This window comes from Xylaria bambusicola (genome assembly GCF_022495145.1).
Source record: "Xylaria bambusicola strain CBS 139988 unplaced genomic scaffold F5B22scaffold_68, whole genome shotgun sequence".
Lineage (NCBI taxonomy): Eukaryota > Fungi > Ascomycota > Sordariomycetes > Xylariales > Xylariaceae > Xylaria > Xylaria bambusicola.
This window is the reverse complement of record NW_025953621.1, coordinates 73,800-98,505: the sequence shown is the minus strand read 5'-3', so window position 1 is coordinate 98,505 and position 24,706 is coordinate 73,800. Positions and strand designations below refer to the sequence as shown.

The 24,706-nt window shown below is 49.8% G+C and overlaps 7 protein-coding genes across 7 annotated transcripts; 2 read left to right on the top strand and 5 right to left on the bottom strand.

Annotated features, from left to right (window-relative positions):
* Positions 1-1,576: 1,576 nt before the first annotated feature.
* On the top strand, positions 1,577-3,757 carry F5B22DRAFT_495654 (uncharacterized protein). Its single transcript, XM_047972397.1, has 2 exons — positions 1,577-1,781; positions 2,008-3,757. The coding sequence occupies exons 1-2, from the start codon at positions 1,728-1,730 to the stop codon at positions 3,643-3,645; spliced, it is 1,692 nt and encodes a 563-aa protein (XP_047825979.1). The 5' UTR covers positions 1,577-1,727; the 3' UTR covers positions 3,646-3,757.
* A 1,635-nt stretch (positions 3,758-5,392) lies between these two features.
* On the top strand, positions 5,393-8,494 carry F5B22DRAFT_626649 (Bestrophin, RFP-TM, chloride channel-domain-containing protein). Its single transcript, XM_047976265.1, has 5 exons — positions 5,393-5,934; positions 5,988-6,361; positions 6,430-6,791; positions 6,864-7,222; positions 7,289-8,494. Exons 2-5 carry the CDS (start codon positions 6,086-6,088, stop codon positions 7,789-7,791), a joined length of 1,500 nt encoding a protein of 499 aa, XP_047825978.1. The 5' UTR covers positions 5,393-5,934; positions 5,988-6,085; the 3' UTR covers positions 7,792-8,494.
* Positions 8,495-9,945: 1,451 nt separating this feature from the next.
* Positions 9,946-11,366, bottom strand: F5B22DRAFT_495421 (uncharacterized protein). Its single transcript, XM_047972395.1, has one exon. The coding sequence runs from the start codon at positions 11,066-11,068 to the stop codon at positions 10,226-10,228; it is 843 nt and encodes a 280-aa protein (XP_047825977.1). The 5' UTR covers positions 11,069-11,366; the 3' UTR covers positions 9,946-10,225.
* A 402-nt stretch (positions 11,367-11,768) lies between these two features.
* On the bottom strand, positions 11,769-13,125 carry F5B22DRAFT_495476 (uncharacterized protein). The gene is made up of 2 exons (XM_047972396.1): positions 12,854-13,125; positions 11,769-12,793 (listed from the first exon to the last, which is right to left on the bottom strand). Exons 1-2 carry the CDS (start codon positions 13,031-13,033, stop codon positions 11,972-11,974), a joined length of 1,002 nt encoding a protein of 333 aa, XP_047825976.1. The 5' UTR covers positions 13,034-13,125; the 3' UTR covers positions 11,769-11,971.
* Positions 13,126-15,555: 2,430 nt separating this feature from the next.
* On the bottom strand, positions 15,556-16,172 carry F5B22DRAFT_495277 (uncharacterized protein). Its single transcript, XM_047972394.1, has one exon. The coding sequence runs from the start codon at positions 16,079-16,081 to the stop codon at positions 15,686-15,688; it is 396 nt and encodes a 131-aa protein (XP_047825975.1). The 5' UTR covers positions 16,082-16,172; the 3' UTR covers positions 15,556-15,685.
* A 1,230-nt stretch (positions 16,173-17,402) lies between these two features.
* On the bottom strand, positions 17,403-20,975 carry F5B22DRAFT_639696 (importin beta-4; the record flags this gene model as incomplete). The annotated part of the gene is made up of 4 exons (XM_047977753.1): positions 17,403-17,545; positions 17,606-18,342; positions 18,556-20,827; positions 20,930-20,975. 4 exons carry the CDS (start codon positions 20,973-20,975, stop codon positions 17,403-17,405), a joined length of 3,198 nt encoding a protein of 1,065 aa, XP_047825974.1.
* A 1,072-nt stretch (positions 20,976-22,047) lies between these two features.
* F5B22DRAFT_626635 (uncharacterized protein) lies at positions 22,048-24,619 on the bottom strand. Its single transcript, XM_047976264.1, has 5 exons — positions 24,155-24,619; positions 23,670-24,086; positions 22,935-23,574; positions 22,736-22,826; positions 22,048-22,607 (listed from the first exon to the last, which is right to left on the bottom strand). Exons 1-5 carry the CDS (start codon positions 24,445-24,447, stop codon positions 22,333-22,335), a joined length of 1,716 nt encoding a protein of 571 aa, XP_047825973.1. The 5' UTR covers positions 24,448-24,619; the 3' UTR covers positions 22,048-22,332.
* Positions 24,620-24,706: the final 87 nt, after the last annotated feature.

The window sequence follows — 24,706 nt, the reverse complement described above, 5'->3', positions numbered from 1 at the left end:
CAATATTCACTACCCTCTCCCTCTCCCTACAATGACGATACGGAGTAGGTTTGGCTCAGGTGAAAGACAACCAACCACCAACCGGGGAGCTTAGCGCTTGCTGTGAGCGACCTGTCACCCGCTACGCTAGACCATGCTCGGCGGTTCCCAGTAACGCTGTTGGACGATATTCACGGAACGATCAGTAATTGTCCCCGCTGACAGATACGTGTAACCGCATCAGCATTGAGTGGTTCTCTGAGGCGCCACATGTCTCCATTCAAAACCCTGCGCCCATCACTGGTTTGGGGAGAGACTGGCAATCAAGCCAACTTCCATATCCGCTCCGTCCGATTACCCGGGTTAATAGTCTGTAGTTGGCCTCCCTCCTGCAGCTGGTTGTTTGTCTACCTACATAAACATATATGGTGCTATGCTATGTCGGTTAAGGTCTGGTTAGGGCTCTGTGTAGATGATGTATTTCCCGACCAGGCCAGGTCGGTGTCAATCGTGCCCAATGTTGCCCGACGATCTGGCTACAATACTCTGATCTCTTCATAACAAGCTCGGCCCGTCCGCCTGTACTACAGTTGGTATTCATTGCGGATAGTATTACTCGGATAGCATGGCGATAACAGCTGATGATCACAGGCTCCCTCGCCTCGGCTCTCAGCGTATGGGCTTCGGTGGTCAGTTTACAAATCGATGTATGGTCGGCGGATAGACACAGTCCCCCACCTTTCCGAAAGACCACAGGATCTGGTCTATCTAGAGAGAGATAGGCATCAACACTGAAACAATAGTAGCAATTGCCCAGAAGTGTGCATTATATTTATAATTCACTGTAATCGTGATCTCTCTTCTGCTCTCTGCAGAATGCCTGGGGGCGGAGGATGAGCAGACTTAAGGCATCAAATTGTAGTCGGCTGGATTTCGCCTCATCCACGCTGCAACCAGATTTTCGGCGTTCTATGCATCAAACCATACGACACAATTGCATCGGGGGGTGCATCCCGTTGCTCCAATTCGACGACAATGGTGACGCATTGGAGCAATGAGCAATCACGCCCATGCACCCGCGCCTGATCTTCACCGTCGGGGCGGCCAATCACGAACACCGATATTGAAACAGCTCAGCGCCTCTGTTTTGTTCATCCAATACCTGGGCACCTCGGCGGCGGACGGATACATATATCTTGGTCCAACATCCTGCATCCTGCATTAGTCACGCAGTAACGCATAGCTACTACTACTACTTACTTACGTCGTGCGTACTTTTTTGAACCTGAGTACGTAGATGGCTGGCATTGCGCAAGCACAACCGTTACCTTAGTTTACAAAACACCTTCCAGCCCCCAATCCATAAATCTTCAATTTGGGCTGCCTATCCTTACCTCACCTCACCTCACCTTACCTCATCCCGCGCTGGCCCCGTGCCTAGCCTAATTAATACAATTGCCTATTAAGACTCACACAGTAATACTTTATAGTGCTGTACACGTCGCCTTGCTCACCGCCGGACAAGACTCCAAGAAACCTCATTCACTCCTGCTACCAACCTCCCGAACCCTGAACCAGGAGCCCCAATTTTGGAACCAATTCCGCGGGGCATCGCTAAGGTGCGGATCCCAGGGCTCTAATCAGTCGAGGCGGTCAGCGAGACGGCCTTCTCTTTTATCGCATCCCTCCCCATTGCTGCTCTTCATTCGTCGTAGGACTCTCTACAGGTCATAGAGAGCTTGGTAGAAATGCCTGTTGAAATTGTTACAATTGTCAACCAGTCCGGTAAAATTATAAGTAATGTAAGCTCTAACAGTCCATTTACACTTATCTGCCGTCTCGTTATCCGACTGCCTAGTCGCTCCCTAAGCAGTAGCACAAGACATCTTCCCTGTTCACTTTGCCCCGCTTGGAGATCTCCCTCTAGTCGGGCGTTTACAGTGCTGACAGCCCTTCGTATTCTCTTGATGCGGACTTTACCAATACAGTCTGTCATCAATCAAACTAACTTTCCCTGCCACATCATAGGGCAAACACCTAGTCGCTGCATTTAAAGAGGCCAAAGCTGCCTACGACGAGAAGAAGGCCGCCGTAAGAGCGGAACGTGCTGTACGGCGGAGCCAAACCTACGACATACCAGCCGCGCCTCGTTATCAACCAGAACCGAACTATGACTACGAGTATGGCGGGTATGACCGTCGACATTCGCACGACGATGGCGTTTCACAGACCTCATCGCGTAGGAGTCATCGCTCAAAGCATAGCCGGGCCAGTCGCCACCGGTCTGCTTCACAATCGCGACCGGCACTGACAGAGGGAAATCTGAAGACACATTCTGAAGTGTCCTCCGTCACACCTTCGCGACCACCAATAGCTTACCGCTCGCCATATGCGGAAACGGCCCCCAGAGATATGACCTTGAGTCGACCTACGCTTCCCCGCGCTCCTACAGCGCCTTATACGCCAACTGAAGTAATGGCACCTGTGCCGATGGGGAATACATATATGCAGCGGTCGGTATCGGACCCAGCGCTCCCAGAGACAGGCAAAAAGAAAAAGGAGATCGATATGAATTTAGCATATGGAAACATCCCGCCGGATCTCGCAGAACGAGTTGATCTAGATCCGGCGTATCAAGCGGTTGAGAAAGAGCACAAGGCGCGCACTCTGATGGAGAAGATCGAGGACCTTCTGGTAGAAGCGCAATGTCTACACCACACCGCCACACACATCATAGAACATCTGCAAGGCAAACCAGAAGCTGCAGCTGCAGTGGCGCTTACGCTTGCTGAATTATCTGCGCTATTGGGCAAAATGTCACCGTCATTCCTAGGGGTAATCAAGGGAGGCAGTCCAGCCATATTTGCACTACTCTCGAGCCCGCAATTCCTAATTGCAGCCGGACTAACGGTCGGCGTGACCGTGGTTATGTTTGGAGGGTGGAAGATTATCAAACGTATCAAAGAGGCAAAGGAAGCTGAAACAGCGGCCCGCATGCAACCGATGGCCTTTGAGGCGGACCCCGGTCAACCTGTCGAACAACAACCGGCGGTTCAACCTCCGTATCCCCCGTCCGAGGCGAGTCAAGAATTTGACGAAGCTTTGGTCGTTGAGGAAGAGCTAAGCACCATCGAGACTTGGCGACGAGGCATTACACCCTTCGGCGAAGACGAGAGTGCCGATCTCGAATTAATCAGTCCGGAAGCGGATCGCGCTATACGCAGTCAGTACGGTGGTGATGATGCGCGAACCGAACGAAGTGTCCGGACGAGCCGGTCACACAAGTCAAGCAAGTCACACAAATCGCACAAGTCGCATCGCAGCAGTCGAGCTCACGATGACAGCGATATACCCGAGCGAAGGAGCAGCCGTCTAAATCAGGAGGTTAGCGATGAAGTAAGTGAGTTGGGCAGCCATCGAAGCCACCGCAGTCACCACAGTCACCGTAGCCATGACAGCCGCAAGAGTGAGAAGACAGAACGATCCTCACGGACCAAGCGTTCTAGTAGGACCGAGGTTAAGGCCATTGAAGATGGAAGCCGGGACAAGGACAACACTATCGAAGCTGTCCTTAGACCGAAGAAAGACAATATGCTCAAGACGCTATTCAAGAAAAAGAAGAAGGAAGACGAAGACCATAAGCGTACTTCATCGCTTCGGGTGTAATGAGAGAGAGTCAATTAACATATCGCATAAATTTTCATGACAGAGCTAATCTGTCATCAGCATTATCATACCTATTGGTTTGAGTACGGGTATAGGTTTGGTTGAATTCAGCGCACGATTGTAACATAGTGAGGTTAAATCCATACACTCACAATACAATACACATACACAACTGGGTATGTGACTATCCAACATGATCTCCCGATGCTTTGCCTTGGTCATTCATGCTTGCCAAACTTGATACACGCCCCATTAAGAACTTGGCGAAGCGCGCTGTGAAGGATGAACCCACGAGTAAGAGACGAATAGCATTGACGAGCAGCAGACCATCGCACATGGCGGCGGAGTTCTGGCCCCATTCTCACAAATGGCCCCTCTCATGCTACGGTGTAGCATCGTGAACGAGAATAAATAGACATAACCATGCAATGCAGCTTACCTACTTAGATGCACTATTTATTACCTAACCACTGCACTATACTAGGATAGCGCAGTAGGCAGCGTATACTAATAGTGAGTAGGACTTTTTCATACTATTTATACACGTACAGATGCACTATTCGGCATAGTTTAGGGCTGAAAATTTCTTGTGAATGAGCACTACTGTAGATAAGACAGCCTGGTTTCCTAGGATTTATTTTTTCGTGATACTCTTTTCATCAACCTCATGCTCCAAGGAGGGCTGTAATTGGTAGATAGTCTAATAGAGCGCATCTTCGGCTCAGCTCACTTTCATCCTCCTCTTACGAATAGGTAGTACGTTGAAATTTCACCGAAAAAGTCCTACTTACAGCCCCAATAACCCAATCACACCTCGGCGGTGAACAAGCTTAGTCATTACGTGCTACACGTGAAAGTACTTAGTACAGGTAATATTAAAATTGAACCGAATCCTCAGGTAACAGCCTGTGTTTCAAGTTGCGACCTGCCCGTTGGCCATCAACGCCACCAATCATAGGTAGTATCGAGCAAGTCTCCCCTTAACCCCTGCAGCGGCAAGGGGCTGTTTTGCGCCTGCGCTGCACCCTTTGCAGAGTAGTGTGTGCACACTACCGAGGTCTCGTCTATGGTTACAGTACGAATTACTTTGTCTGCAGTGATTGCGTATGTGTACCTGTCTAGACGTCTGTTCTGCTTGATACGAGGACGGATGGGCCCCTACCTGGAGTTTTCTGTGATGATTCTGCACTGGCTGAACCTGGTTGGCTTGAATGACGGTCAGCATCTGAGATTACCCGGGAAAACTGGCGTGGTGCGTCGAGTGTGTTGTGCTTGTGCGTATATCGGTATGACAAAATAGGACGAATACATATGCACGCCGAGACATAGAGAGGGAATGAGTGTAAAATGTCACTGCGATGGGTGCTCATTGAGAAGCTGACTTACACATCTAGGTAGAGACCGCTTACGTACGTGTAAGTATACTGAGCACATCTACTGATCTTAACCCAAGTTGGCCGGCTATATTCCGCCATTTCTCTTCCCTCGGTAGCAATGTTTCTCGCTTCCAGCCTCCACGCTTCCGTTTATTGGCCACTCGATGTGAATAAGAAAAGCCACAAATCCCCCAAACCTAAATTCAGATGCGACCGTCCCATCTTACTGTACAGTGTGGGATGAACGAGGAATACACACTGGATATACCGAAAGACAGCTCGTCCTGGTGTTTCCGTTTGCTATTTTGAGCGCTGCAACAGTCTAGAACTGGGTGCTGGCACCATCTCATTCGCTCTACCCCGGGACCACCCGCTAAATCAACTTGGCGTTTCCACAGTGTAGCCCTGTGCCTTTTGACGCCTGTCTCACTGGCTTGGCCTGGGGCAAATGAAGGAAAAAAAAGCAGGCTAATGTGCGCCAAGCATCTCACTGCATGTCTCTTCCCCCTTACGAGCTGGAGTATCAACGTCCTTCCTTTTGGTTCTCAGCACCCCTGGAAGCGCGTCATCAAGGGGTTCGATGTTCGCCGAGCTTTGGGCAGGGCAGGTAGGATAGACACAGTCTAGCGTTGACTAATTATGCTAGACATCTGTAGGTATGAGACGTTGTTTGCAAGGCAAGGCCCTCATCACACTAGACCCTGTTGGGGACAAAGATCCGGCAGAGAAGAATAGGAAAAAGATGCTTCGCCCCGGGAATGGGACCATTGGGCCCCCAGTCTCATTAAAGTAGACGAGATCGAGTCCTCCCCTAGGCTGGGTTAACCTTGAGAACTCTCTCTCTCTTGATCTTGAACTATTTCACTATAGATGAACCAGCAGGCCGGTTCCTTTCTATTTTACTAATTAGAACGTGAGTTCCAGTTCCTGGTCCTACGAAGTTTCCGCCAACTTACAACCATCTAGCCTAGATAGCTTTACTTCTCACCCGAAGCCAACCTTCGCCCTTATTTTCTCTCACTCTCATTGATCTCTTTCATAAAGCTAGCGATACCTAATTCACAATGGGCGAAGACGGCGGCGGCAACGGTTCAGGTGGAGGTGGACATGGAGGTGCGTCGGGTGGTGCTGGTGTAGCCCATGCTGGCAACGGCGAAGTGGGCGCTCCTCATGCTCCCGCTGGTGGTTACGGAGAAAAGAGCCACGGCAACAACAGCAACACCGATGGTGGAAACTATTCAACGGAGATCACGAGGCCCGTATCTCCTCCTAGTCGAGGCACCGAGACTCCTAACCCATTCAGTCGCAAAAACACGAGCTTAGATCTAGATGACTACTTCGTGAGTTTGTCCTTGGCCAAAACTGTGTGGGATTCGCTGATCGTGCTAACTCCCGTTCTTCTCCCCAGTCCGGCCCTCGAGATATTTCCAAACATTCAAAATGGCCACTCTTTTTACAATTACACGGCAGCATAACCCCCAAGATGATCGTCCCGCTCCTTGCCATCGGCGCTTGGGCCACCTTGATCACCGTTCTTTCCAAGGAGTTCTACCACATTGAGCTCTCCATCGAGCCGGTTCTTTTGACCATTACCGGTTTCGTTGTTAGTATGGGTCTGTCGCTCCGTAGCTCTACCGCCTATGAGCGTTACGCCGAGGGGAGGAGATGCTGGAGTCAGCTCATATTGGCGTCACAAAGTCTTGGTCGGGTGTTCTGGGTCCATGCCATCGAGCGCCCTGAGACAGCGAAGGAGGATCTGCTAGGCAAGCTGTATGTCCACCACATTCATAATTTTGCGATGACCTAGAGGTGACTGTTAATAAGCTAACCCGTCATGATTAGAACAGCTATGAACCTCATTATCGCCTACGCTGTGGCTCTCAAACACAAGCTACGATTTGAACCCTACACACACTACGAAGACCTCATTGACCTTGTCGGGCATATTGATACGCTAGCGAAGGAAGCCACGGCGGACGAAGAGGTGCAACAGGCCAGGTCTAAGAAGTACACGATCTTCAAGGCTGTGGGCGAAAATCTGGGCTTGTCTTTTGCTACGTCAAATCCTCGCAAGCAGCTCAAGCGCATTAAGAAGCCCGTTGGCAACCTTCCTCTGGAAATCCTCTGCTACCTGACAGCCTACTCAGACGAACTTGTCGCCAACGGCCAGCTCCCTGTCGGCATGCAGCAAACTACTGTTTGTAAGTGATGTCTTGAACCCCGCCTCCGGCATTCATATGGTTCCGTAACTAATACACACTGACCAGACAACAACTTGGGCTTGCTTAACGATGTAATGGTGAACACCGAGCGAGTATTGAACACGCCCCTCCCCATCGCCTACGCCATCGTCATCTCTCAAATCACCTGGCTCTACGTGGTCCTACTTCCCTTCCAGCTCTACGCCGCGCTCGATTGGATCACGATCCCCGCAACCATCTTCGCCTCCTACATCATCCTCGGCATCTTCTTCATCGGCCACGAGATCGAGAACCCCTTCGGCAACGACGTCAACGATCTACCCCTCGACTCCTTCTGCCAACAAATCGTCGACGACATGGAAACCATCTCCTCCCGCACCAAGATCTCCACCCAGCAGCTGGTTCAGAACTCGAGGAACAAGGTCCTGTACCCTTACAGCAACAGCAGCTATTACTCATGGGCGGCGCAGTCCGAGGGCGCCATCCGCACGGCGCTGAAGAACCGCCCGAACGCGTACTTTGAGAAGGCGGGAGCCCCGAGCCTCGCGAGCGGTCCCGATAATGTCTAGGACGATGCCCTCTCCAGAACTAAAAACAGTATCGATTTGATAACGAAGAATACAAGAAAGCATAACAGACGTCAAAAACATAACGGGGCTTGGCTTTTTGAAGCATTAGGGTTTTATTTTCGTGCTTTTTAAGGATACATTTTCACAGCGACGGCAAGGGTAAAAAAGCGTATAACTTTGTCATTTGGAATTTGCATTTATCTTTTCTGTACTAAGGATATAAGCACAGACGAGTCTATTTTTTAAAAACTGTAAATACAGAATACGGGAGTACCTATCTTGACTTGATTATTCCACTGGTGAATTACGCTTTGACCGGCTTACTCCGACGATGAATACAGGGACTCAGGGGCAAGAAATGAAAAGATATCAATATAAGGCGCGGGAAATATTAAAGGGTGAATGAAACCTTGAGATTTCAAAGTCCGAGCCCGGTGTACCATGATTCAAATCATCTAATTTATCTAGACGTGACTTGCGGCTGAGCCACCTCATTGTTTCAAACTTACGAGTCTCAATTAAATAAAACGGGTAAATATGAGTCAGTTTCATGAAAGGCTGTTGTAAGTACTTCAGCTCGAAGACATAATCTTAAGGATATGCTATTATTTCTCTCTACATTGTATATAAAACACTCCGATACTAAGGCGCGAAGATGATCTAGGCTGCCTAATTCCCGGAGTGCAAATTGGGTATTTCAGACAGACCTAATGGTATAAAAGTTGTATCGATGGTACATGAAGTATTGCACTACAGATCTATGAAAGTAATCGTATCTACCAAACTTAAGCATCTCGAATCGCTCAGTCCATGCAGTAATCAGTCATACCGGTTTACAAAAAAAAAACCCCCCGTTCTTGCTTGCTAGCTTACAACATAACATCTAAACCAAGAATACGCATTACGTTTTCAAAGTATAATGTCTAAGGGAGAAATATTAGTCTCACATAAGCTCTACATAGCTCTTGGTTATTGATCTCCGCCACAACACAGCTAGTTACCTGCTTTAACAATGCTGTATAGCATGCCAGGTAGATGTTAGAATTGAGTATCACATTTAACTTAAGGATAAGTATGATCAACATGGGTCTTATGTCTGCATCAATCTCAAAACCAGCCGAGGTTATTATTGTATATGACTCTAGTCAAGATGCCTAGACTCTGCCTAGATTCTAGGAACTTTGACCTGGCTCAATAAGTTGATATATTCGTCTTGCTGTAACAGTCGGCAATAACCGCGCCCTTCGTTCTGAAGTCTCCTAAGTAAAGGGCTTGGAATTGCTAATTGACTGGTAACTATTTGGTGAAACCATCCGCAGAGATTGCATCAAGCAATAATTACCTGAGATTCTCAAGAAACTAACGGTATGATAAATAGATGCCAGCTTGCCCGGAGTGGGACAGATGTCAATTATAGGCATTCCATCGAAGATCCAATGCAGAATTAGTGCCTAACGTTGTGATGGGATTGCATCTCAGTGAGCTTGAACAACGTAGGTTAGGGACGGACACTCTGAGCGCGCCTTTGTAGGGATTAAGGGTGCTCGCAGGGTTTAGTAAGAGCCCCCATTAAGACATCAGCGTCCAAATGTTACCCGAACACTAGCAACATGACTCTGACAACTGAGGTTTACAGTTACGATGTAACCAGTAGGGCTGTCGAGACGTAACTCTACCCCCACCCCATGCGAGTAGTCCTGAGTAGGCGCAAGACTGATAATAGACCAGGTGTTATAGGCTTCCCCTGATCTTAGCAGGAGGAATAGCTCGGGTAGCAACGCGTCACAAAGTGACGAGGGGGCCAGTGCGCATTGTGACAGCGGATGTATGTTGAAGTCCAAAAGTATAAAGGGCTGAGATGTTGAGGCTAGCATCTCTTAGAAATACAAGCCCTGCTGGAAATGACAACTCTCCGAGTGTATATGCTTGCATTGTTTATGCTTCGTCGTTGCCACCCCGTAGGCAACCAAGCCAAACCTAAGTTCTTTATAGAATGTGAATCAAAGCGCTTCATTGACCATATAGGTACTGGTTTGCTGACATGTTGGTGCTGCAGGCGTGCCACGGATCTCTAATGTCAGGATGACGAGCTAATCAAGACTAAGCGGCGTCGAACAAGCTATTAGAATGGCCGATATTGCATGATCGGCGGCACAGACAGGGTGATACTTTTGCAGCTGCAAGACAAGAGTGTTATGTCTCATTGTATATGTCCATCGAAATTGACCGATTCGGACATGATTTAGTGGTCTTGACACCTGTTTTGTCAAAATAGATCGCAGGGCAACGCTGATGTTCATGCCGGAAAAGATCCCATATGGAATGGCCAAGGGGGTTCACGGGACATCATGATGCCTCTGTTGACGTAGGACTGAGAGTTCTCCTACCAACCAGACGCGCCTAATCAAAATCGGTAGTATCAACAAGAAACTCATCATTTCTGGCGAATGTTCTTCGGTTTCCTCTTCTTGAAGACCACGACAGGCTCTGAGGATTCTTTATCAGGCTCTTCTTTTACAGCCACTCCTCCAGACTGCTCCCCATCAGGCGGCGCAACAGCTGAGGTCAATACCCCATCAGATTCGGACTCCTCTTTCTTGATCTTAGGACGTGATTCTTCCTTGACATCTGACTGTTCGGCCGGCTCTTCCTTCTTAAGCGGTTTCATAAGTGGTGTGCTAAGCAGCGCGTCAAGCTCAGCATCATTCTCAGCAGAGTTTTTCGAATCGCGACCCCATCTCCTCGGCTTCTTAAACAGATTCTTCACATGGTTTTCCGCCTCTTTTTCATCTTCGCTTTCTTCTTTCGGCCGTTTGTGCACGCCAGTCGCGACGGCATCGACGTTCGCAGGTTTCGAATCGTCGTCGTCCGGTTCGGGATCGTCTATGATGCGCGTACTTGTGACGGACCATTCCCCGGCGAGAGCCATATCCCGACGCAGCTCTGTCGGGACATTGATCCCCATCTCGGCGAGCTGTTCCCATTGTTGCTGGCGCTGCGCAGGTGTGGCGGCAGCGTTGGCGGAGGACGAAGAGGAGGTGGAGGTGGAGGGCTTGCTGGTAGTGATGCCATTTAGACGATCTATCTCACGTTTGGCCCTGTCTTTTTCACGCTCCTCGTTCTCGTGGCTACGGTGAAGATCGCGCAGAAAGCGCTTGAGTGCGGATTGGTGCTTTGCGGTAGCTTCATGGTTGGTGCGCTCGAGCTTGGTGTCACGGACATAGGTGCTGCAGTGTTTGCACCAGTATTTTGGTGTCGACTTCCAATATTCTGACATGGTCACCACTTCTATGGCTAGGGATTGTATCTGGCATGCGGTGGACAAGCAATAAGAGGTGAGAAGAGGCGCGTTTTTATAGTAGCAGACGATGCGCAAGACAGTTACAATAGGTAGAGATGTAGAAAAAAATCAAGGTTTAGGTAAGGTACACACACACCTGCCTGTACGGTAGATGCGGATAGGTGCGGATGGGTTCCGGCGCAGTGGATTGTAATGGGGCTGACAGGCTGTCTTGGCGACCTATTCTGTACCTAGAAGGCGCTGGGGTAGTGGGTGTCACTACCTACATAGTAGAGTCTAGAACAAGCACCTAAGATTTGCTTGCATCTTCATTCTCATCTCATCGACTAGGCTATCTAGGTGCTTACGAGCATGATTTGATAAATGTTCTCTGGATCCTAATGATTCCTCTGTCGTTACAGAGTTTGAATATCTTATTCCATCATTAGAGTACATGGTATCGATACGACGACTTTGTGCACTCAGCCTACACATAACCTGCCGTGACACGTTACCGCGCCTTTCGAGTACGAGGTAATCTTTGATGATAATATAATGTGAGTATATCAATATCGGGACAACTGAGTGTCACTTGTGCATGAAGCAAGTATTACACGATACCCTCGGCCAAACGACCGCGATACAGATCCTGTACCCTATCTTTCCAAGCCTAGTTCCAGCCCTTAAAACTTTCGAACTTGCCACGGGAATTCGAGATTACATCCTTCTTTTGCCTTATTAAATCCCGGTCCGTTGCATGTGTTATTCCTCGCATTGCCATTAGCCTCAGAAGCCAACTCTCATAAATATTTCTTTCATTACGTATCGTTCTGAGCCAATGCAGAGGAGACGGACCCTCTGTCTCCCATTGTTTTGCTGACATCCAACCTTCAAATGTGCTTACAAGCAGAGGAAAGCGACCACGACGCCAAAGACTAGAGCACCCATCGAGCCTTCCGCAACGTGCGACGAGCCACCAGTTGACGGGGCCGAGGTCGTGGCAGGGGGTGCCGAAGAAGATGAGGCCGGAGCACTGGAGGTCTCTGCGGGGGTGGTAACTGATGGGGTCTCTACCGAAGAGCTGGCGGCACTCGACGATGACTCGGCGCTGGTCACAGGAACAGAAACCGAGGTCTCAGGAGGAGTGACGATGGGCGTCGTCTCAGGTGGCGGCGGAGGGGGAGCCGTTTCCGTCTCCGTTGGTGTCGGAGTCGATACTGGCACACTCACAGTACCAGTAGGTGTCACTTGGATCTGACCGTCGGTGTACTCGCTCACAGGCACGTAGGTGCTATAGACAGGAACGGGCACCGACGTCGTGACCACCTGGGGCTGCCCATCAGACAGCGCCGTGATTATCGTTGTCTGTACAACCGTTGTTCCGACAATCTGGCCGTCAGGAGACTGGTCGGCAGAACCTTTAGAACCACAAGGGATAGCGATGAGGGAGACGGGCTCGCATTGCTCGGCCCATGTGCGATCGTAGAGGTTGTAAAAGTCTCCAGACAGGCATTGGTAGAAAGTCTTCGAAGAGCCCAGCGCCATAATGTTGTTGTCGCAGAGCGAGAAGCCGCTGGTGAAGAGAGCGCCAGCTTGAGCCGGGGCGTCAAACTGGAACTGGTAGTTGGACGCGATGTATCCAGTGCGGCCCTGAGCATCATAAGTCGAGCCATCCTTCAGTTTGAGAACAAGGACGCCCTCGGCGCCGCATTCTGCCCTTTTCTGCGTTACATCGTTAGCCAGTTTATATGGTTTGAGAATCTCGCCCAACTGGAGTCCTACCTCAGGAAGGCTTCGTTTTTCTTCCGTTACTCTAGCGACTGTAATTTCGAATTTGCCATCGACGCTTGCTGTGCAGCCGGCGGGAGCGGCGCCGGTGGGTGTCAACTTCTCAGTCACTCCCTGAGGTGCGGCCACGGCAAGGCCCAAGAGCGCCGAGGCGAGTGCGAGTGTGAGCTGCATCTTCGATACTGTTATTGTCAAAGCGAGGGGTTGGCTTTATTAACCGAGCGTGCAGTAAACAGTGTGGTGAACGGCAGTCTCAGTATATAGTGAGCGATCAAGCGAATGACACTTCACCCCAACTGATCTATTCCCTCTCTCTTCAGGCAGATATGCACTATCCAAGATAGACCAGTAGCGAGCGATGTGGAAAGAAAGGGGAGGGGGAGAGCCCGAAAGACTTTGGTGCCAACGATGGGCAGTAGATATACGTTTTTTTCTGATATGTATCCGTGTTATTCCACCCAACCGGGATTCCTTGCCTGTGTGTTGTCCTTCTTCCTCATTCGACGGCCATGCCTGTATTCCTAGCGGATCGCTGCCGTCCACCACCACATCAAGACAACCAGGCGGCAGAGTACAAGCGCACATCCCAGCCCACTCTTCTCAGAACATGGTTGGCCGGGAAGTGTGCAGCTACTTGCCATATGGGGAGATAGGCCATGGCCTGCTATTATGGAACTGGTGACGTTGCACCTAGTGTACTGCTAGGTAACTTGATAGACAAGGGAGAGGCGAAGGAAAAGCCCAACACACTAGAGTGGTGGCCTCACTCACAATGCAGCTAACTGGTTAGCCACCTCGTCACTTGATTTCACTCGGTGCTAAGCAAGCCCAGGACATAACATCCTACTAGTAGTACAAAGTGAGACATATCGGTCTCAAACAGCCAACTACCTGCTACTTACCTACTTACCCAACTAAGCTTTTTTTGCAGGAGGCGGACAAGAGCTTAGCGTTCGGCACCTGTACAAGCTGGCACCACTCATAAAACAGTCGGCCGAGGCCGACTCCTACCCGTTGTTGCCCGGCAGCCTGGGCCATGGCTAGTAAGACACGACGACACCATGGCATACGATGACGCTGCTACGCCGCTGAAGGATGGGGGTGGTTGGCTGGGATCGTTTGGCGGTGATGTATCGATGACAAGGCAGCTAGGAAACGGATTGTAGTGTGTATAGTGTTCTGACGAGCGGCCGAAGCGGCAGAACAGGATAACTTCCTCCCCAGCCATCTAAGTGTTACCTTAGCTGTGTTTGATAGGAGGTCGACTATGGTTGGAGGGGAGACGATCGGCCGAGAGGAACATGATTTACTTACTTCCCAATGATAAACCATCCCTGTTCCTTTTTTACTTGGAAAGAAGGCAGAGACTAGCGGGCACTTACAGGGAACTTGTCTGCTTGTTTCAGACAACGGCGCCGCCTGTGCCTGGCAGCGCCGGTGGAGATGTGCATACTTACAATGGCAGACTAAAGGGCAGACTAAGGCAGAGCACATCGACAACTAACAGGTCATGGATGGACGAGTCTGGACGAGGGACGGGATTCCCAGCTATCTCAGCTATCCACGTCCATCTAGCCGTCCTTAATGTATGTACGATTGTGGAGCAGCCCACATCCCGCTCGGCTGCCGGCGTTGATTTGGCATATCCATAGACATGATCTGGACATGTTATGTTACCCCTCGCAGGTCTGCGTGTCTACTGCATTCTGCTACATCTTGTACTAAGCATTGGGGTACTGATACTGTACCTAGCTGTATCTTGTATTGGAGCTCAGTTACCTAGCTGTGCCTTTATCTAGGTACATACCTTACTCAGTAAGTGAAAGAGAGAAAAGGAGAGACAGACAGAGAGAGAGAGATCTCTCCAACCCCTCCCTTTTCTCGACAGGGATATGAACCTCTCCCCCTCAATCCCGCCCAGTCCTACAGTACTATCTGTACCATAGCAAATACGTCACTGCTGACCAGGGCAGAGGATAAAGGTGACCTGGGATGTTGGTTATTTAGGTCGGCATCTCGTTCCTACTAACCTAGTATGTATATACATACATACGATAGGTAGTACTTACTTAGAGTATAGGTATGCTGCAGGCGGACTCGACGCATGCGAGGATACATAATATTTCACGCAGAGTCTTACCAACAGCAGCGCATTGTGCATTTCTGACCAGAAAGAAAACGCCTGACTCGACCACATAGGTAGACGCCGTACTTGTGCACGCACGTTTGAGGGTAAGACAGCATCTGGATAGGTGCTACCGATGGCGCTCGTCCTGTGAGAATCCTCGCCCGACAGCTGCATCGCGTGTGTTGTCACACACACGTACAGGATGTAGGCAGGCAGTGCAAGGTGTAAGTAAGTACATTGTAGAACGAGAGAGGACGAGAGAGGCTGGTGACACCGGTGCAGGCGTAACACATGTAACGGCTATTATTTCATCTTCACTACATGCTATCTATGCGTGCGTTTTTATACTTAGTCAGGTCATTGCGATGTCCCTGTAATATCGCTTCGGCCGGTTCTTTTATACTAAGTAGATATCTCTACTGTACTATCTACAAGTAGGCACAAGCAACAGGATCATGGCCATCCCTTGCTTGCTCGCTCGCTCGCGGTCAATCCGCGCCCACAGGAATCAGAAGACTGCCCTCGTGCCGGTCAGTTACGTGACCGCTATCCAGCGCGCATTCATCTCCAGCAGGGCATATACGATAGCTGGATACCTAGACATACTCTAGCTGTGATACCTTCGCCGATCGATGGTGGTTGCCCATCAACACTTACGGGTGTGTCTTGTTTATCAGAGGCACAGTTAGTACACTAACCTAGAATCTGCAATGTCGACCCGCCTGTTTCTCGTTCAGACAAACAGGTTGTCCATCCTTGTAGCCTCTCTTCCATGGGTAGGCGACAATCGAGCCACTGGTGTCTAGATCGGAGATATCCCTCCTCCCCCCGGTTCTGCTGATCCCCTCAGTATCATACGTTGGTGCGTATGTAAGTGTACGTACATGTATGTATATTACATGATTGTAAGTAGTAGCCGTCGTAGAGTAGGTATGTGACGTGAATACGAAGGCAGCGTTTATGCGATCCCCATCACGTCTATATGTTGGCTCATGGCTACCGTTACATCGCCCCAAGTATACAATATACCCCATCGAGGCATACATCACGATGCACCACAGAACGATATTGCGACAGCAGTTGACGCCTGTCATGTCGGCAGCAATCCCATCTCAGTCCATGATACCTACCCCGTGAGCTTGGGAGGAGTGTGTCAAGCAATCAATGTTCCAAATCGCATTCCCGCCGGGTTCCGCTCCGAGGTCCCGCGTGTTCCATAAGTAGCAGTAAGTAAGTAGAAACAACAAAAATAGCACCAGATATCGTCAGCAACAGCATGCTCGTTTCCCATCTCAACGGCGCAGAGAAAGTTTTCCTCGCCCCAGCCAACAAACCAACGCACACAGCAAACTCGAAACGCTGGGCCCGACACCTGCATTCCAACCCACCCATCCAATCCGCGGAGCTGCATATTGTTTCCTCCAAACCCATTCAGCCTATTGGCCGGGTCCCGGCGCAATGTACATCATCATCATCACCACCACCACCAATAATCATGATTATCATACAGAATACAATAATGTAGTACCTACGTACCCAGGGCGTTGAAGCAAACAGGCAACGGAATTCGCATACAAACCATATCATCGATGGGAGCAACAGCCAAGCAGGACAACGAACTTTAAAAAAGACTGTATCGAGTTTAAAGACATGATGTGTTCATCTATCTAAGCAGGTGAATAGGCAGACCGGCAAGTACGCTGGTAGGACGCAGATAAAGGTACTGAGTAGATACTACATCAGGCACGTAAGGAACACACCTTTTCCAAAGCCAGCTCCAAAACCAACATTGGAACTGCATATACGATCCCAATCCCCATGACCAATCGCCATGGTAATGACCAACCAGAGAGACGGCTTTAAGAGAAAAGCCACAATACCCACAGCAAGACTTACTTACATCAGTTGAAACCCGGAAAGGCGCATCTCATTCCCATCGTTCATCTTGCCACATGCATACAGAATCCATAGATCCTACGAAACATACATATGACCATGTATTTATGTTCGTGATTGGCTAGCTACATACCTCAGGCACCCTATTCCGTGAGAGTCACCAGTCAACTACTTAAATATTAAACGACCTGCGGCTTTCACTATTATCATAGCTCCCATAAAAGCAAAGTAAAAGGAAGAACGCTGATCAAAAGTTGGAACAACAATATATTCGTTGTCCTAGCATCAATGGACGCTAAGTGTATGTCTCGTGCGTTTATATCGACTCTATCGACATGGGAATCATCTATGCATCAAAGTCAAATTTTAACCTCCCCTTTCAAAGCCTACCCGCTCGTTCATTCATACAATTCATGCGCTCATTTGATTTTCCAGTTCCAATCCCAATCCGATTCCACCATAAACCCTGCGCCGCCTGTCCACATACGGATGGTAGGTTTGCCGACTCCTACCGTCGCCTTACTTCTGGAGATTTTGCACTAGCTCTGCCACGAGCTGTCTAGTCTCATCCTCAAGCTGGTCCTCCGGAGGGCCCAAGACTTGTTGGAAAACGGGTATCAAGCGAGGTGTTAATTCCTGTACGGTAGGATTGCCCGCGACGTCTAAGAATTTGATTATTAGCTCGCGTATTAGATAGGATATGGGTATCGGAGACAACTTACAAAGCTTGTGCAAGCATTGGTAGACGGGCTTGTTTTCCTCGTAATCCTCCTTAAGGGGCAGTAAGTCAACAAGCGCTGGTAAGACATCTGAGATAGGGACTTGGTCTGGGTTAGATAGAATCATGCGGCAAAGGCAACCTGCTGCATTATCCTGCAGACGTTGGGCCTGGATTTGTAGCAATGGCTCCAGGCTACGCAGGATTTGCGGAAAGCTAGGCAAGTAGGTTGCTTGATCCTCGGAGTGGTACACAAGTTGTCCGATGGCGTAGGCTGTGTTCGACTTGGTCTCCTGGTCTTCGTCCGATAAGCGGTGAAGTAGCGGAGGTAATAGAGTAGACGTATAAGGAGTCACAGCAGAACCCATGTACGCGACACACTCTGCCACGACGCCAACAGCGGTCGACCGCTCAATGTGTTCGTTTGAGCTGATGAATTTGAGTATTGGCTTCTGGAAGACCTTCCAGATTTCGGCGAACTGGGATCCTAAGGCGGCAGCCAATCCGATCAAGACATCTAGTGCGGTATCAATGATAAGCCAGTCCCACTCAGAGCTGCCCTGGACATCATCTTGGTTCTCATCTTCGTCCCCAAGATCCTGTTGGCAAGGGTGGCATCTGGTCGTAATGGTACCCAGGACTGTGATGATTTGTTCCATCATAGCCTTCTGACCCAAGACAGATGGGCCAGTAGCTTTTAGGGTGGAGGCCACGCTGCGGTTGATTTCCGTTACGACATCCCTAACAAATGTTAGCATCCGAGTTCGATGCAATAGACTCGTTCAGGGGCAAAAGATATTGAAGAGCTGTATCAGATTTTGTTCATGTACGTGTTCTCAGCAACCGCATATAGCGTCTGAGTGAGCTGGGTATAACGTAAAGTAATCATCATTGTAGCTCGAGGGTAATGAAAAGGTGTGAAACAAAAAGCGACTTAGAAATATCAAAACTCACCGGTCAGCTTCGTCTTGCCAGATGTGCATTGTGGCGGTTGTCACAATTTCACCAAGCTTAACGATATTGGGAATTGGCTCGAAGTTCAGGGGCAGACCAGGTGCCCACTTTTGGCCAGTCTGCTTCTCCATTACTTCCCAAACGCACGCGTATGTACGCCACAATGTCCCGATAGCTGTCTTGCGGCAACCTTCATACGAGTGTTCCGCGAAGGGAGCGACAAGCTCTACAGCCTTCTCGATATACGCAGCGCTCTTCTCCTTGGAAGCATAGATGACATCACCGAGAACTTCAAGGGCAATTTCTTTTTCCAATGCCTGTGCAGAGACGCCGACTAGATCATCCCAGTCGTCATCATCGTCATCGTCGTCCATATCTTCTTCATCGTCATCCAGTTCAACTGCGTCTTTCTTATCCTTCTTATCAGCAACGAGGCCCTCTTCTGAAAGATCAAAGTCAACTTCTTCTTCTTCCAGCTCAAGACTTTCGAAGAGACCGTTGAATATGCCTGTCAAAGAATCGCCTAGATCGCCCTCGTAGACGGTGGCGAGCTGACTCCAGAGAATGAAAGTGGTCTCACGCAGACGGGCGTTACCCAGATGCAGAGCCTTTTCACTAGCCACTAATAGCGGCATGACATAAGGGTGAAACTCCTGGGCGCCAACACCTACCGCAATTCGGCCCATGGCATCACAGACGGCGCTTCGGAGTGCTAGCTCTTCCTCACCGCTCTCGGCCATGATGTAAGTGGACATCGCCTCCATTGTCTCCTTCAAGAATGGATTGAACGAGCTCTTGACAGCTGAAGCAATAGCGCCGAGAGCGCCAGCTGCGGCGGCCTTGACGGTAAAGTCGGAATGAGATAGGAAAGACCCAACGCGGTGGATCATTGTCTCGCCATACTTGGCCATCACATCAGAGCCGAGGCCCTCGGCTAGCGAATCGATCACACCACACACTGAACGGATAATCTCTACATTTTGCTTGCTGTTCTGGTCATTGCCAGCGGCGTCTAGATTGAGGAGCAGGGCCTGTATGATGGCATCGTGATGAGCGGCCATGCTATCGGCAAGGTCTTCGCCAATGCGAATGAGACCTACGAGTGCCGAGTATCGTACAGCTCGTGCCTGATCCTGTAGGAGTTGAAGAACGGCAGGCATCAGTGAGCCAATCTGTGTCGAAACAAATTCAGGCGCACCTTCAGCGCAAGTACCAAGCGCCAAGATACAAGCTCTGCGATGGCCAGAGTTCTCTGAGGTGGCATATTTGGGGAAATCATCTAGTAGGGGTACAATAACTTGACGAGGAGGTAGGTCGCTCGAGAGCTGCTCAATCAAGGCTAAGGCCGCCCTTGCAGGCGAAGTGTCGTCTTCCTCATCATCATCCTCTAGTTCGGAGAGGATCATCAAACTCTTCCTCATCAGCTGGGCACCCATTTCAGGGACACCTTGGATCTTCATACGGCGGTACCTGACGCATTGAGCCAAGAAGGCTAGAGCCTGGCAGCGTACATCCTCTTCAGCAGCAGAATTTGAGGCTAGCTCAAGCATGAACTGGACGAGATCCTTGAAGTAGCGGGAAATCAAAGCAGACTCATAAGCGAGGAAGGACTGGAAGACCTCGAATGATTGCTGGATGCGCTCATCGTCTTGGTTCTGCACAGCGTCCTTAAGCACGTCAACCATGGCAGGAATGAACTCCTGAACGGCGTTTAATGCTTGCTCATCTTCATCAACATCGATTAGCATGAGGGCAGCACTGATAGACAACATAGTGTTGACACGGACATCTCGGCTCTGGGGGTCTCGAATTGTCTTGGTGAACAGTTCGAAGAGCTTGGCCAGATGACTCTCGAAGTAGGTGGGGTTAGCCTCGAGGAGACTGAAGATGATGTAGGAGCCGACCTCACGATGGGCGACGCTGTCCGAGGTAGCCAACTGGGTGACGTTGGGGATCAGGTCGGCCCACTCGTTGTTGTCGAAGTCGAGGGTAGCAATGGCAGCGATAACACGGGATTGGCCATGGCGGCACTTCCCATCTTGCTCGTTGATAATGGTTTGGAGCAGCTGGTTGCGGACCTCGGGCTTCTGAGAAGCGTTTATTTTCTTCCAGTGCTTGGGCACGAGTCGCAGGGCCTGGACAGCAGCGAGCATACGCACTGTGGGCTCGGGGTGGGAGACAATCACATGGAGCAGGCCCAACAATGAGTCTGGGTGAGGGTAGAAGTTTTTGCGCAGTTCGGCGGTGGCAGCCTTAACCATCTGGGTATCAGCTGTGAAGAAAAGAGGTCAAAGTCAGTTTGGGCAATGTAATGGAGATAAAAAGGACGGCGAAAGCGAGGAACTGAAATAGTGAGTAGGGTGATGGCACTCACGGATCTGGCACGCCTGAAGCAGCGCGACAAGCTTTTGTTGATCCATGATGGACGAACTGTACCGCGTCCCTCGAGCGAGACACACAAGCGCCTGGGAGAATAGAAAATAGAGAAGAGGATAAGAAAAGGAAAAGGAGAGAAGAAAAACTCTGGCTGCCCGAGCAAATGTGCACGGGTCACATCACCTCCAGGGGGAAGGGGGAGGAGGAGGAGAAGAGAGCTAGAGAGAAAAAAAATATTTATTGTAATTTCATGGTGGGGTTCCTTGAGAAGCTCAGGGTCCTGTTTTACTGCCTAACCTAATCGCTGTAAGCTTTGCATAAAGGACAAATCAGATCCTACAGCGCCTGGCTAGTTCTATGATAAGATAAGCCCCTCGATCCCGGTACCCTGCAACTCCTCCCAAGAACCCAAAGCCCCTCTTTTCTCCGTCTCGATCAGGTAGCGGACGCAAAATAGACTCGAACTTCCTTGTACTATGTAGGAGGAGTACGGATGGAACCTTGTGTGCGTCCGAAACATGTATTCGGGTTCCTAATACATAGGCATGGTCATCATGACATTGCAGCCGTATGTTGAGGCGGAAGGATTGCGAAGCCGCCTGCTAAGCGTTGGGATATCGTGCTTGCGTAGCCAATGACGTGGAGGTGCTTGGTATCAGCAAATATTCATGTGTAGTACACGGCTTGGTCGGGCGGCTACAAATATGCGTATGAGATGCTTGAATTTACAGATGAAGCAGGCAAACATGTACTACTAAGTTCAGGCGCATTTCTCATTAGATGCACCCTTTCTCGACTCTGGAATTAGCATCTCAATCTGTAAGTTGCCAAGGTGGGGTTTATATAGGTACCGTAGGTATGCTTCCTCTATTTCCAACTTGTAGCCAGGATTCATCTGTCATTATATCAAGAATACGCAAGGGCGACGGCGAATACAACGTATGAAAATGGTATACAGTTTGATCACATCAAGGCAAACATTGTTTTTGGATCAGCTCATAGTTGTAGGGTTTTCGTAACCTCCGGAAAAGCCTGCCAACGAAGCAGCCGCATATTGCAATGGATTGACCTTACTCAATCTTTGACTATACAAGTGCACGATATTAGAGATATGGAAGACTAGGTAGTTAACATAATATGAAGCAAGAATATGGAAAGTGACAATTATCAACACGTTGTAGTAGTAAACTGGTGCCTTATAGAGCACATGAGGCATACCTCTAGTCTCTCTCAAGACATGACTACTCCAGCCAAGCATCGCTCATTCTACCTAGATATTTGCAGCCAACGCGAAAAAAATACATGAACACAAACAAGCCGATTTCAGAAACTGGCACTAAGTATACATACTTGGACACACATAAGCTAATTCTCAAGATCACTGAAGCGAGCGTGCCATTCTCATAATCCATTAAAATACTGATCGAACTCATACCCAATCCACTGCGACCGCTGCTGAACCTGCTGCTCGAGCCAATCACCTTCCTCAGTGAGATAAAAGTCGACGAACTCGGCAGGAACCCATTCGAAGTAGGCGTTCTTGACAGCAATCCTCGGGTCATCCCGAGACAATGCGTCTTCGATAACCTGAGCGCCTTCGACAGCCCCTTTCCAGGTACTGCTTAGTTCTACATGTGAGTTTTCCTCTGCACTGTGTTCCTCCATGGCACCTGGACCTATTACACACGCTGGAGTCAGTAATTGCCGGATAGAGAAGGGGTTTAGCTCATATATCGGGAGTATACAGGAGTAATGAGGTCCGAAAGCTGCCTGAAGGGTAAAAATATAACTCTACAGAACTAACCTGCTATCTTTTCCGTGTCACTCAGCACGGCGACAAATGCGTCTGGAGCGGCACAATTAGCGCTCAGCACCATTGAGAATGAGCCGATTTTCTGCAATCATCAGTAAAACGTCCGGGGAAGACTGCAGCGAGGTTTATAGGGAGAGAGGCTGAGGCACGACTTTTGGTAGGATATGGTTAGGGGCTGGTAGACACGTACATTATTCACATCACCAGCCGAGCTAATGCGATCGGCTCCGAGAAGAATAAGAGCGGTGTTTTCAGCGGCAAGGGCAGCTGAGGCATCTGAGTAGAGCGTGACTTTGAAATTTGAGTGCTGTGATGAATCCTTCAATATTCTGGAAGCGAACGTCACCCCCTCAAAGAGCGGACGCGATTCCAAGATACGGAGGTCAAATTTAATATTCACAGTCGATATAGCGTGCGACAGACAGCTGGACATCGTGGAGCTCGAGGACAGCGTGAGGATAGAGAGTGTATACTCAGGATTCTCACCCCGTGGTAGCAAGTCGCGTATGAATTTGGAGAAAGTCTGGCAAATTCGGTCGGTTGTGGCATTTCTATGGGCAAGCTGCTGCTCTAGTGCCTGGATAACTTGTTCGGCCTTGTTTGCTGGGACCATATCGGAAACGTAAGCAGCTTTAATAGCATCTAAGGCTTTCAATATTGCGGTCGTAATGGCAGCACCCATGGCAGGGCGAGCTTGACAGAGATGCCACGCAGCCATGCGCACTTTTGCCCAGCTGCTCTCATCTACGGCGTGGGAAAGCAACATCTGTCGAACTACATCTCGGAGAGTCAAGACAGCCACCCCTGCAAGTTCTCTGGCACCATGCTCGCTATGAGACGTGTTGAGTCAGTAATGACCATACACAGTACCACGATCACTAAGCTTCAGGTGATACGCGAGAAGAAAAGAGTCTTGGGCACATACCGATCATCACGTAGTCTCTGCAGACCCTCCGTCAAAATTCGGCCCGCGTCCGAACCCAGATCATACTCAGGCCATACTCGTCTTAAACTATCGATTAATCTCGGTACGCCCCCAAACTCCTCCGACCCGCTGACTTGCAACGGGTCAAACCACTCGATGCCTTCGTGCTCCCAATCAAGAGTGATGCCCTCCTCACCCTTCCCGCCTTCTGCTACGTCTTTAAGACGGAACGCGAAGGGATTGATATTCCATTTACGGCCAATCGACTCGTCTACAAAGGAGTAAGGCTTGCCGACGCGCAACAAGTCCAGCGACGAAGCCGGAAGAGTGGTCTCTTCCCGGATCTCGCGCAGCGCAGCGTCAAGCGGGCTCGCGTCGGACTCTTCCACACTTCCGGAACAAGGGGCTAGTTTGTGCCTGGATGCCTCCATCAGCCTCGACTGCGCGAAAAGCCGGCGTGGCTGGTTATACGTCCGTCTACCTACTGGTATGTGCGCACTTTGCTGCTTCGTCTGAACAGTGCCACTTTTGCCTGCTTGTCATCCCCATTCGGGATCTTGAACAGAAAAGAGCCAGCTACCGTCCTCTCCTCCAGGGGGGCTTTCTGCTCATCAGACGCAGTCGCCATTGCCCTTGTGCTCACTTGTCTTGTGCTCGTTTGATGGGCATAGCTGAGACGTATTGTCCGCTGCGGAGAGAGGCGAGAAAGGCGACACAGACACAACCGCTGATGGCTCTGTCTGAGCCACGCCAGCGGGAAGGCACTGCCATGCCACATTACAGAAGACACAGCAAGGTTTGGGTAGGGGCCGCCGGGTTGGTTGGAGATAAGAGCAGGCGCATCCAGTGACGGGTCATGACGCCACGGCAGGACGGCAGGTGCTGGTGGACTGAAAAGGGCAATTAAGGGGATAACGGCCGGACCGTGCACCGGAGATAAGGCATGCACTGTGAGAGCGCCTCTCCTGCAAATGGCAGTCCATATCAGAACACACAACTCTTTTAGACAATTCCAGACTGTATCAATCAAAGATAAA